Here is a 13,071-nt window from a genome sequence, read left to right on the forward strand (position 1 = left end):
TTCATCTTTGGAACACAACTTAAACTATTTTGGTTGAAATTCGACAGCTTTCTGACCTTACATAGACAGCAATGCAACTACGAGAATACTTTTTGTGCACAAAGAAAAGAAAAATAACAACTTTATTCAACAAACTTCTCTTCTGCATCAGCGTCCTCCGCCATTTACAAAATCCAAAATCCAAACAATAAACAAAGACTTGACTTGACTTGACTTGACTTGACTTGACGAGTTACAAAAACAGACTTGACTCACCAACAGCAGGTACATACGTTAATATATGACGGGACAATGGCAAAAACATGGCTACCCTATAACAGGCAGTGATGGACACATGACATGAACCAACCAATGGGGAACAAAACACATGACTAAACAACCAATGAGTAAACAGAACTGATAATCACATGACAAGACAATAAACCAATCAGAACATGACACAATGAACAAGAGGAACCAATAGCATGAAGACAAGATGGCAAGGGAAGCATGACACAAACAATAACAAAATAAAAGACATAAAAACATGAACATGACAAAATCCAAACATGAAACAAAACCCACATAACAGCTCCTTGAGTAATTTTGAAAAACAATTGAAAAAAATTAATGATTTTTATTCCAAGGACCATTAAATTGATCAAAATGGGCAGTGAAGACCTTAATAATGTTACATAAGAGTTCTATTTTCAATAAAATGCTGTATTTTTGAACTTACTATTTATCAAATAATCCTGAAAAATGTATGGTTTCCACAAAAAAATGTTAAGCAACACAACTGTTTTCAACATCGTTGTTGAACATCAGTTTTTGCATCACAGGAATAAATTACTTAAAAAACATTTAAAAATAGAAATAGTCTATTTTAAATATAATAATATTCTGTTCTATTCTGTATTTCTGTTTTTATCTTTTTGATCAAATAAAGGCAGCCTTTGTGAGCGTAACAGGCTTCTTTCAAAAACATGAAAAAAATCTTACTGACTCCAAACTTTTGAACAGTTGTGTACTATATATATTGCTTTTGAAACCTAAACAGATTTTGACTGCACTGCTTCAGCATCTGTGTAATAACCAGACGCTGCAGTCACCGAGGGCTCCAGAATGCTATAAACATGCTGTTCTTTTAGATAAAGGAGGTATGATGAATCCACCATAGAGCAACCTGGTGTGACCCTGTGCATGCGCAGCGCATTAAATTAGTGCTTCTGCTTTAATGTAGCGCAATCGATGACCAAAGGGAAGAGAGATGAAGAAAGAGGAGAAGCTGTGAGGTAAAACGGAGGGAGTCAGGTGGCTTTGAAGCACAGGTTCTGTGCATCTTCATCGCGCCGCTGTCAATGCAATGAAATGCACAGGCATGTTGTGAATGAGAAAAACAGGAGGGATGGGTTTGCTGAGGCAACAAGGGGACCAAGGCGACCATCTGGTTTTTACAGATGCTGTTTCATCAAAACTGCTTCTGGTTATGCCATCATAATCAACTAAATATTTTGATCCTGACACTCCACGATGATCGACTGCTCTGGTCCTCTACACCACTCTGGTTTGGTTGTGAGCGTACGCTCCTGTTTAAGTGAAACGTAACGCAGAAGGGAAAGTATTGGCATCAGGTTAAAAGGAATCCGTTTCGGGTTTCCTATCGTATGTCTTTGCATTGTTGGCCTCTGTCTGAAGCTGTCACAGCTGTGACACTTTATCTGATAGGGACACGTTCCAAAGACGATCCACTTCTAGATATTATGTAAGCTTTGTGAGTTTTGCCAGAATCAGGAGAGAAACTGTAGAAGTTTAATCAAGTTGTAATGGTGTGAATTATATATAAGCTTGAGGACACTTTCTTGACTGCCTAACCAGCCTGGACCAGTCTGTAAATTTATGCTAGTCTAAGCTGATCTCTTCAGCAGGGTAGACGGATATGTCACATGGTGACTTCTAAACATCCATCACAGTCACGCTGCTGACGTTCTGATGGTTATTACCATTCCCTTAGGTTACTTTCTTGACCTCCCAGTGATAAATACTAACACCACCAGGGATGTAGGCCCTCAGGCTCTGTTATGATTGCTGGGAAACAAAATGGAGCAGTTTATCAACACCATATCCCCCCCCCAGTGTTTTTCATGAGGTCATACATTTAAATGCTCTGCTAGACTTTAATTAGTGTTTGTATTCATGCCCTGTAGGTGAAGAGGTTAGTGTGCCATTTGGATGTTCATGTTTTGATTTTGCTCTTCTGGAGGAAGGGATTAATGACTGACTTTTAATGTGTCCATTTTATTTATTTTTTTCCTCTCAACAGCAAATCCCTGATGTGTCGCCAACAGGAAGGTGGACAACACTGGTGCCGTTACTCTTCATCTTGGTGGTGGCAGCAGTGAAGGAGATTATAGAAGACCTGGTGAGAGCATTCAATTATAGAAGTGATTTGTTAAAGTAGCTTACTGAGGTAATTAAGTGTTGGTACTAAAAAGTTATCGTGATACCTTCCTTTTTAAAAAGGTACGATTCTGCGTTTTACCAGTACTGGTACTTTAAGAATGTGTTTAATTAAGAGCCATGTTTCCTGAGTTGCGTCCACTTGCGGCAGAAGGACAGCGCTCTGCTTTCACTCCCTGCATGAACCCTAATCCTAGATAAAACAGCTATAAGCTCCATGTGAATCATCTATTATTCAGTTACCTTTCCTGTTGTATTTAGTTTTTGGCATAGTATCGGTTTAGTAGTAGTATCAAAAGATTTTAGACAGGTATTGTATCAAAGTATACATTTTAGTATCGTGACAACACCAGATTAAATGTATGTGAACTTTATGCAGATGGATTAATCTCTTTATCATTGGCAGTTGCAATGATTTTTAATGAGTGGTTAATGAAGGAAGAACTGTGCTCTTCTTATTGTCTGGAGTGCAGTCGTGCTTGCTGTGGGTTTTATTCTCTCTTGCCCTTCACAGCTGTTATATTATCTGAGTCAGTTTTTAGACCGCGTTCACGTTTCCCTCTTTTACTATTCCTGATAATTCAATCTCACTCTCTGGTGAATGGTGATCACGTACACGGCAGCATGCATCTCACTCCCATTAGCTGACGCTTTTTCATGACCTGAACTATCATCTTTTTGCCATGCAAATTAATTGCAAGACCTTTTTACATAGAAATTTACATAGAGGAGTGAACACTGAGACAAAAGCACCAGCCCAAGTGGATCCACCATAGTGCTGTGACCCTGAAATCAGAGCCTGTTCTCCCCCGGATCACTCTGGACAGCCATCCGATCACATCCCTCTGGATGCTGTGGTCAGAATGACCAGCTCAGCACTTTATATGGGTTTGTGATGTGTTATTCAGGTCTGAGAGGTCAAAACTAGCTCTGGACATGAAGGTCATATGGTAAATTCACCTCCCTGCTGTCATGTACCGCTCTTCTGTCAGTGGAGGTCACATGACCTTAGCTTTCTTTTCTCTTCAAGTAAAAACGAATTCTATTTTGGAGGCATACCATAAGGCGAGAGAAAAGAGTATTAGCTTTTTAGATTTGGGTGGCTTGAATAGTATTTAATGAAATAGTTCCCCAGAAAAATAACTAATTTAATAAATTTTCTCAAACACATGTTCCAATCCTGAATGACCTGCTTTCAAACACAAAAGAAGATATTTTGCTGTGACCAAGGGCTTTGAACTGTAGCATTCCAATTGGACATCACAATCTCAAGATGTGTGAATGGTGTTTTTCTTGAGCTGTCAAGACCTTTAAATATGGCTCAGAAGTACTTTTCCTGCCCTTATTGTAAAAAAAAATATATATATATATAAATCTTGATCATGCTACTAAACATTTCTTAGTCATTTTTATTTATTTGTTACTGTTTTTAAAAGAAGGTTGCATTTAGCCTATTTGATGAAAAATACAGTAAAAATATAATACTGTAAAATTTCATCAGTTTAAAATATCTTATTTATGCGTCCTTGCTGAATAAAATAATAATAAAAAATAAAAATAAAAAATCTTACTGACCCCAAATTTTTTGAACAGTTTTTTCTTGTTGCGTTCCTACTGTGTCTTCATATACGAGTTTCAAAAAAAGCCACTAGGATCAGTATAATCCATAACTCATCATAAACTGGCATCTCTAACAAAGACCAAGTCTAACAAAGAGGTGACCACCAGTGCTTTCCACACAGCGGTCTGCTTATCAGCTGGACCCCACTGTACTCCACTAATCCTTCTGGGATTTGGTGCTGCATTTTACCACAAACCCAAACCACTGTCTCTTCTTCCCTTTGGGGGCCTTCTTGTATTGTTAAATATCCTCTTGCTCCCATGTTCACTGCAGACAAGCCATCAGTAAGATTAGATGCGTAATCAAATCATCACTTCCCTCCGCAGAGCCTGATCTCTGCTCCATGTTGAGCTGAAGGAAAATGTGAGGGAAATGGAAACAGAGGAAACAGGAGAGAGTGAGGAGAAAGAGAGAGAATGAGTTATCTCCAACACTGCACCAGAGCTGATGTAGATGATAAATGGGATCTGAGACCAGTCTTACTTTTTCCTTCTCCTGCAGAGGTCATGTGACATGGGCCACTCAATAAACTCTCCAGTAATATGAACGTTGCTGTTTGTCACAGTTAATGTTGTTTTAATATAATATCAATATGAGAGCGATTGGGAGGAGGGGAAGGAAAATATAGAAAGACTGCCTGAAATTATGTTTGCATGGATTTATTTATTTATTTTTGATGCAGAGAATATACAGTAAGCAACAGATTTTCTTTGAAAACTGTATTTTATTTTTGATAAATTGTGTCTATATAAACAAATTTCAATTGGACATTTTCTTAGTAGTCAGTAGCAACATTACTTTGTAAAACATTATTTTGTAGATGATCTTCATTTATGTAACTGGTGCTCATGGAACTTTAAGCATAGTGCCATCATTTTAAGTTATTAGGTTTCTCTCATGTTGTCTTCCGAACAGCATATAAACAAGTCATCCTGGACAAACCGAGGTGGCACTGGACAAGTTTTTCCAGTGTTAACCGGGAGGATAATTAGGCGATCAGAGAGGACTAGAGGCAAGAGCACAAATGTATATGTAGAGCTTTTAGAGGCTAATCAGTGTTTTCAGATCAATCTCACTCATTCGCATTCACTCTCTGAGATAGAAACGCTCAAAGTGGTTCTTGATTAGAGCGGATCAAACAGCTCTTGTAATCTGGGACAGAATAGAGTGCTTCAGTGGACACACATCTCTACACTTCTCGATTAGCAGTTTTATTGATCACTTAACATGTCAAACATCACTCTTTCTCTCTCTTTAAAGAATGTTTATTTTATTTTCTAAGGTTTTAATTTTTTCTCATTTTATGGCATGTGTTGAATGCATGCTATATTCATATGTCTGTAAAAATCATGTGAATATGTGTGCCAATGTTCTTTTATACTACAGAAGAAAGTAATAAAATCCATAAAATAATGTCTGTCCATCTAAATGTATTTGAAACTTTTTGATTAATAACTACTTTTTTTTTATTTCAGAAACGCCACAATGCTGATAGTGTTGTTAACAAGAAAGAGACACAAGGTAAGACATTTGTTTGCTCGACATTTGTCTTTTCATATGCCTGATTAGAGTAGTTTTCTATTGAAATTTCCCATTTCTATTTCATATTGAAATAAGGTGGTGGGACGTAAATGACTCTTTTAATAGGCAGTAGATTTAATTTGTATTATATCCTTGAGTTGTGATTTGCTAGTAAGGCACTACCCTTCTAATGAGAAATTAGATTGGTCAAAAAATTGGACAGCGCCATACAGGATTCAGCATTTAGTAATTAGAAATTTCCATCCTTTTTTATTCCTGCAAGAAGACGACCTTCAGTTTTAAATGTGTATATATGATGCATTTTAATATCATGGTGTCTTGGTCGGTGTTGGTGATCTGTGTTCTCTCTCTTTTGTAGTATTGAGGAACGGCGCTTGGGAGATTGTACATTGGGAGAAGGTACTGCAGCAGGATGGTGTTTCTCTTACCAGTTGCCTCACTGAGTTCCAGCCTTTATTATTTGACATACTCTTAGTAACAGATTGAGAAATGAGTTTGCATATAAAGATGCAGAGCAGATTTGGTTTGAATTCTGAAGAGGGTACTTCCCTCTATGCTCTTTTTCTTTTGTTCATCTTGACCTAAAGAGTTGAGAATCCAGGAGTAGACTCTAACCAGGCCGCTGCTTACGTGCAGTCTCCATAGAGATCCTAATGCAGCCAGACACAGAGCAGCTTTTCAGCGTGTTAATAGAGTCAAGCTAATTGCCCTGACAGAAACACGCAGACCATAATTATAAGGTGAAAGCGAAAGTAAATGGCTCGAGATATAATTACCTGAGGACTGTGCATTCATTACTGTTTGCTATATTAGTGCACATCTGCAAGAGTGCATTAACCTGTGCCCTGGTGACCTCACCGTGGCATAGAATATAGTTGTTTCCTTTTAGTATATTATTTTCTGAAGCTGCAATTCTGCTAAGTGCTGCTAGAATGGAAAGTGAAGTATAACTTGTTTCTGCTTCAGCTCATAAAATCTAGTTTTATTTTTATTGTCATCTCATCAATATTCAAACAGTTTTGTGGACCCAGGCTTCTTGTCGCCCGTCCTTTTATTAAGCCACACTGTGACACACTTTGAATTACAGTGCAGGTATGAATAATGTATTTTTAATATAGGCCTACTTATAAATCGTATATTATCAATTCATGCATATTTAAGTAGTTCTCCACTTTGATTCGAAATAGCAGCTATGAAGCAGCTTCCCCGCTTTTACTGGATTATGGCTAATAAGATGATTAAAAATGCAAATCCGAAAAAAATAATTGTTTATTTTTGGATTTTACAGAGAATTATTTTGATTAAATGGCCTCATTTTAAATGCTAGTCTCAAGTGAAGGCTTATGTTTGGATCGAAATACGAGTGAAATTAATATTTCTTATTTCTTTACTCTCGCCAGCAGCTGCTAGTTTTCTATACGGTTTTGAAGTGATAACTAGTTTGTGTTTTACAGGTTGTGGTTGGAGACATAGTTAAAGTTAATGGCAAAGATTTCGTACCTGCAGATGCTATACTGCTGTCATCCAGGTAGACGAGTCTACGTCATCAGAAAGGAACTTGTCCGTCCTTATGCCCCTGTCTCACACTTAACACCCAAAGGAAGTGATGATTAACAGGCTAATTACAAATAACCCTGAGACAAAGCTCCAAATAAGTGCTGTGTTATTACAAATGGTATCAGTTGAAGGTTTTAATAATATAACTGTTATATATTATCCACAAAGGATGAAGCGTAAAATGACTGGTTCACCCAAAATTGAAAATCTGCCATTGTTTACTTTCCTTTTTTTGTTCCAAACCTAAAGGTTGTAGCGGTTTATTATGCAATGAGGGGCACAAATGGCAGAGTTTTATTTTAAGCCGTGTTGTTCTTCAATAAAATGAGTGAAAATTCGAAATCAGCACTTCCTTTAGTGGATGTTTGCTTATTGATTAATACTGACCTGATGAAGTTGTCCTCTTCACTGTCAAAATCCAATTGTCAGCCAGGCCTTAAGTTGACTCAAAATTCTGCGGTGTTACAGACATTTATATCAGCCACAGATAACAGTAAAATAAAAAGTTTTTCTTCCACTTTACTGGTGGTTTAGCCTGGCCTGGGTGGGTTTTGAGTAGTGGACATTGTGTTTTTTCCTCTGTGAAGATTAAACGGTGGTGTGTTTGTGTCTCTCTCCCTGTCTTGTTATGCGTGTTCTTCCTCCTCTGTCCATCTTATGTCCTTTTACTCAACTCATCTCCACCATTCATCCTCCCCTCTCAACCTCATGTGATGAACAACTCCCGACTCCACTTGCATCATTCCCCTTGCGCCGGGGCTGCTGGGTAATTAAGGTGTCGGTAGGGGAGGTAGTCCGAGCAGCCAATGGAGATCACCTCCCGGCCGACCTCATCATTCTGTCGTCCAGGTCAGGAACAGCTCCGGTTTGCATGTGGGCTGGGTGGGAAGGGAGCAGGGGGTGCACAGGTGGAGAGAATCTGTTACCTTAATATTTCTCTCGCTACATTTTTTTTTTCTTGTTTTGGCCTGATGGTGTTTTGTCATCTTTTAATGCTATTCTTCGTAATGCCATTTTTTTAAACAATGATCTGATTGATATTGTTGGGTACCGCTGGGTGATATCAGTTTTTCTGTATGCATTATTATAACATCAAGCAATAACATTATAACATGGATGTAAAGACCGTCTGATATATATATATATTTTAGCAGATTTTAGAGTATTTTGGGAATATACTAGTAAATTATAAATATATTACCTACATTTAGCTGCATATGTTTTTACTAAAACATTTTAGTGCAAAAAAATGAATCTTTTGAAACCGATTCAGATGAACACAAATTTTGAAATGAGTAAAAGAAATTTGTTGAATTTCCCAATTTCTAATATGGTTTTGCTCAAGTTTAAATCAGGGATGCAGTCAAAACTAAAGGCTCATACTTAAAAATAGTGAGACATAGATCACAAAACAAATTTTCCAGAAACTTAAAGTCTATATAAAGTGCATTTAAATTATTTTATCTACTGTGTTTTATTTTGTAACCGCTATACGATCCTGAACCTTGTTTTACATTCAGTATATTTCTCAGCCACACTATGTTTGATAATTGCACAATTAAAGAACAACTTGAGACTATCATGACTCAGTATCACAACTCTCAACCTCCCATGCATCATTGTTGGAGCACCCTTTTGTCGTGAAATTCTTAAATTTAAGCGCTAAAAATGGGCTGACTAGGCACATCATTCTCAGAGGAAGACCGTTCAACTCCCAGCAGAAAATACTGATGAAGCCCTTTCTATAACCATAGAAATGTGTATTACAGACCTCTGCTTTGTGCTGAAGATGCTTCAGCATGTGCACACAGGAAAAACAAAGCGCTTCTCTAACACGGCTGGAGAAAAGAACCATTGAGTGACTGTAAATGTCACAGCTGTTGGCACAATGCATGGCTTCAGCAGGAGCTCAGACTCTGATGTGACTCTGCATGCGGTCACATCACCACAATGTACAGTATTGTCATGAGCCTTTATAGTAAAGCACATTGTCCTTATAATAAATCTATGAAAACCTAAGATAAACATGATGTTTTAGTGGGGACTTGTAAAATTTTGGGCAGCTACAGAAAAAAATCAGTATTGACAACTATTTTTGTTTTAGACAGACCCAAACAAAGCAAACTATTCTGATAACTTTTAATTTTAAGTACGAGGACCTTCTTTTCTGTTCACGCCTGCTAGCGTTTACTAAAGGAGAGATGTGTAACAGCTTTGGCCCTGTGTACTCGCTATCCTGCTTTTGCTCTTCTCAGTATTAACACTGAATGTTCATTTGTCTGGTGTGCTGCATCTTTCCTTTGTTGCATGTGGAGGATGTAACTAAAAATAAAAACAGCTGAATGCATGGCCATAAACAAAGATGCATCGAGTGAAAGTTTCTTAATGGTGCAAAATGAAAGATCTGGATCTAAGGGAGTCCCATTAGAGCAATATGATTTTATTTTCCGTACAAGTACTAAAACGACTTATGCAGTTTGGGGAAAATATGACTTTCTTTACTGGAATAAATAATATCAGTATAATTTTAAAGGGATCATATGATGCGATTAAATTTTTTCCTTTCTCTTTGGAGTGTTACAAGCTCTTGGTGCATGAAGAAGATCTGTAAAGTTGCAAAGAATAAAGTCTCAAATTGAAGGAGATATTCTTTATCAAAGTGAAGACTCTACCACGCCCCCCTAAATCACCTCATTCAAACACGCCCCACATGTCTAAGTCACTTTGTGGAAATATTTGTGTAATGCTGCCCAAAAGTTCACTCAAAGAAATAAGGCGTTGTTTCAGTAAGCTCGGTTAGTGTTGAAGCAGCCATGTCAGGGAGATGCTCTGTGTTTCTAGGCGAAAGCAAACTCACTTTATTTGGCCTTCCGTCAGTAGATGCATTCAGGAATCAAGATTACTTGCAACAGAACAGCAACGCATTTTATGGATGACCGTTTCGTGAACCTAAAGAGGAGGTAATTTTGACTTTGCTACGACAATATAGCCCTTCTGAATCAGCTAATGTAACTATGCTTTGTTATTAGTTTAAGTATTATTTGCTATTGACTGATCAAATGCAGAGTTTTGCACATTGTGTGTGTTTGTGTGTGTGTGTGTGAGAGAGGGAGAGAAAGAGGCAGGGTCACACAGTGGAGTCAGCTGTCTTAACCGTTCATGGCTTGTCGACTGCAAACACATACGAGCTTTATCATGGTGTCTGTCACACGACTCTGTTCTTCTTTCGGGTTTAAACTGAGGGTAAAACTAAACGACATTTAACTGTCTTTACATTTATTTTGAAAGATAAAGCTCATGATTAGGGAAAAGGGCGTTATACTTCTGATGAATGCTTGCTGTGTTCAGCCAGTCACAATGCACTGGGTCAGTTGGCCAATTAGAACAGACTGCGCTTGTCGGAAGGAGGATTTTTGTACAAAAAAAAAAAAAAAAAGACCCATTCAGAGAGGCAAGGTATAGAGGACCTACAATATTGCACAATATTTGCTAAATAATGTTTTTTTTTTTTTTTTTTACATTAAAGCATGTCGACATATTATATACAAAAGAATGATCTTTAAAAAAGCATCATATGACCCTTTTAACAGAAAACTGTACTAGCTCTGGAAAAAAAATGCATCTTTGATTATGGGTCTTCGTTTAACTGTGGTTTGGATTGATGTGAACAAAACTTATTTTTAATTATTAATTATATATGAAATATTTACATATTTTAGCTAATACTATTTAGCTGTTTTATGTGATATTTTGATATTTTATTAAAATAGGTAGGCTGTGCCAATTTATTTTAAGATGCACTATTGTTAAAAAGTTTGGGCTTAGTACAATTTTTTTGTATGTTTTTAAAAGTCTCTTGTGCTCACCATGGCTTCATTTATTTAATCAAAAATATAGTCCATATAGTAATACTGATATTGCAACTTGATAACTTTTATATATTTAAATATGTATTTCAAAACAGTTGTGCTTCTAGATATTTTTGTGAAAACCTTGAGATATTTTTTTAGAATTCTTAGAAAAGAGAATAGCATTTATTTGAAATCAAAATCTTTTGTAATGTTGTTAATGCCTTAAATGTCACTTTTTGATTTAAATAAGTCCTTGCTCAGTAATTGCTTAAAATAAAAAACCTTACTGACCCCAAACTTTTGAACAGTGTCAATTAATATTATATTATTAATATTATTGTATTTATTATATTTTCAGTACTGCAAAGTATTCTACTGGTGGTGCCATATATCTTCATGATGTATTAAAGATGTATTTTTTTTTTCATAATGGTGCTGGTTACTGTAGTGAACCTCAAGGAATGTGCTACATTGAGACCTCAAATCTAGATGGAGAAACTAATCTCAAGATCAGACAGGTGATATTTTTTTAAATACCTACTGTCATTAATACTGTTCGATTCAGCTAATTGTTTGTGAATTGTATTACTTTTTTTATTACTTAATTTTAATAGTTTTTTGTTATACTCAGGGTCTGCAGATCACTGCGGACATCAAGGACATTGACAGTCTAATGCGTCTCTCAGGACGGATGGAATGTGAGAGTCCCAACAGACACCTGTATGAGTTTGTGGGCAATATTCGCCTGGATGGACACAGGTATGAAAAATTGACAGAGAGAGTCATTAGTCTGAGATACTGATGAGCGTGAGACAAGTTAATTTCAGCATTAATTGTTCGATCGAAGTTGAAGAATGTAAATGTCTCACTGATGCTTAAAGGCAGGTTTTATTGCGTATCTTCATTTAGAAAGAAACTAATCTATAAATTTTCTAACGTACCAAATGTGTTTTGTTTTCACTAAACTTCCCTCTGTGCATTTATTTAATGTTTGTCTAACATCACATTCTCCTGCTGTTATGCTTTATTTTTTTGGGTGGGATTTATTTTTTAAATGTTGATCAGTTGTTGGGTTTGCTCCATGTTTAGCACCGTACCACTCGGTCCTGATCAGATCTTGCTGAGAGGAGCACAACTCAGGAACACACAGTGGGTCCATGGCATCGTGGTCTACACAGGACACGACACCAAACTCATGCAGGTAATTTGTCTGCTTCAGTCTACTTCAGTCATATCCCAAATCCAGCTTCAGTCTGAGAAATCTGAGTTTTGTGTCTCCAGAACTCCACGTTCCCCCCTCTGAAGCTTTCCAACGTGGAGCGCATCACCAACTTTCAGATCCTCATGCTTTTTGGCTGTCTCTTAGCCATTTCGTTGGTCTGCTCCATAGGCCAGACCATCTGGAAGTACCAATACGGCAATGAGGCCTGGTACATGGACCTCAACTGTAAGAACCAGACCCCCTTCCTTCTGTCATGCTAGAACGCTTGCGTGTCTACTGTATGTGTGCTTTCATTTTTATTTTTTATTGTCAGTAATTTTCGTCTTCCTTCAATGTAAACAAATATGCATTGCATATATGAATATTTGTCAATAAAAAGGGAAAGGAGAACTTTTCCCTTTTAGTTCTAATATGCATAGACACATGAACGGATAAATGGTTGAATATCAAAAACGCTGCTGTACTTCTTTCTTTCTTTTTTTCGTTGGTTTTGTTATCAGCTTCCTTTCTAACATTCTGTTTGGTTTGTTTTTTTGTTTCTTTGTTGTTGTCATTTTCTTAACAGCTCCAGGTAACAACCATTTAAAACCCTTGGCCATCTGTGAATGAACCCCTCCTTACTAACCCCTAACTGAAGCTCAGCTTTTGCTAAGCTACCGAAGCCATTTATATGGTTGTCCTACTTTGAGAGGGTAATTGCAGAGGACTGCACACACACACACCAGGAATCCAATGATAGGTTTTTCCCTTCCAGCTCTACACTGTGTAGACCCTCTTAATGCCTGATGTCAAAAGCGTGCCTTCCCTTTCTTTATTTTGGTGACACGTTAAACACTTCG

At 37.2% G+C, this 13,071-nt stretch overlaps 1 protein-coding gene across 4 annotated transcripts in view; it reads left to right on the forward strand.

The window, feature by feature from the left end:
• Positions 1-13,071, forward strand: part of LOC127971009 (phospholipid-transporting ATPase IA) — a 122,174-nt gene that overhangs the window by 33,541 nt on the left and 75,562 nt on the right. For all 4 annotated transcript variants that reach the window (XM_052573748.1, XM_052573746.1, XM_052573745.1 and 1 more), the window contains exons 4-11: positions 2,303-2,401; positions 5,536-5,581; positions 5,961-6,001; positions 7,935-8,008; positions 11,459-11,528; positions 11,642-11,769; positions 12,100-12,211; positions 12,292-12,457. In XM_052573748.1, coding sequence (XP_052429708.1) covers positions 2,303-2,401; positions 5,536-5,581; positions 5,961-6,001; positions 7,935-8,008; positions 11,459-11,528; positions 11,642-11,769; positions 12,100-12,211; positions 12,292-12,457 — 736 coding nt within the window. The remainder of the gene's footprint in view (positions 1-2,302; positions 2,402-5,535; positions 5,582-5,960; positions 6,002-7,934; positions 8,009-11,458; positions 11,529-11,641; positions 11,770-12,099; positions 12,212-12,291; positions 12,458-13,071) is intronic.

Source organism: Carassius gibelio, chromosome B14 (genome assembly GCF_023724105.1).
Source record: "Carassius gibelio isolate Cgi1373 ecotype wild population from Czech Republic chromosome B14, carGib1.2-hapl.c, whole genome shotgun sequence".
NCBI classification, from domain to species: domain Eukaryota; kingdom Metazoa; phylum Chordata; class Actinopteri; order Cypriniformes; family Cyprinidae; genus Carassius; species Carassius gibelio.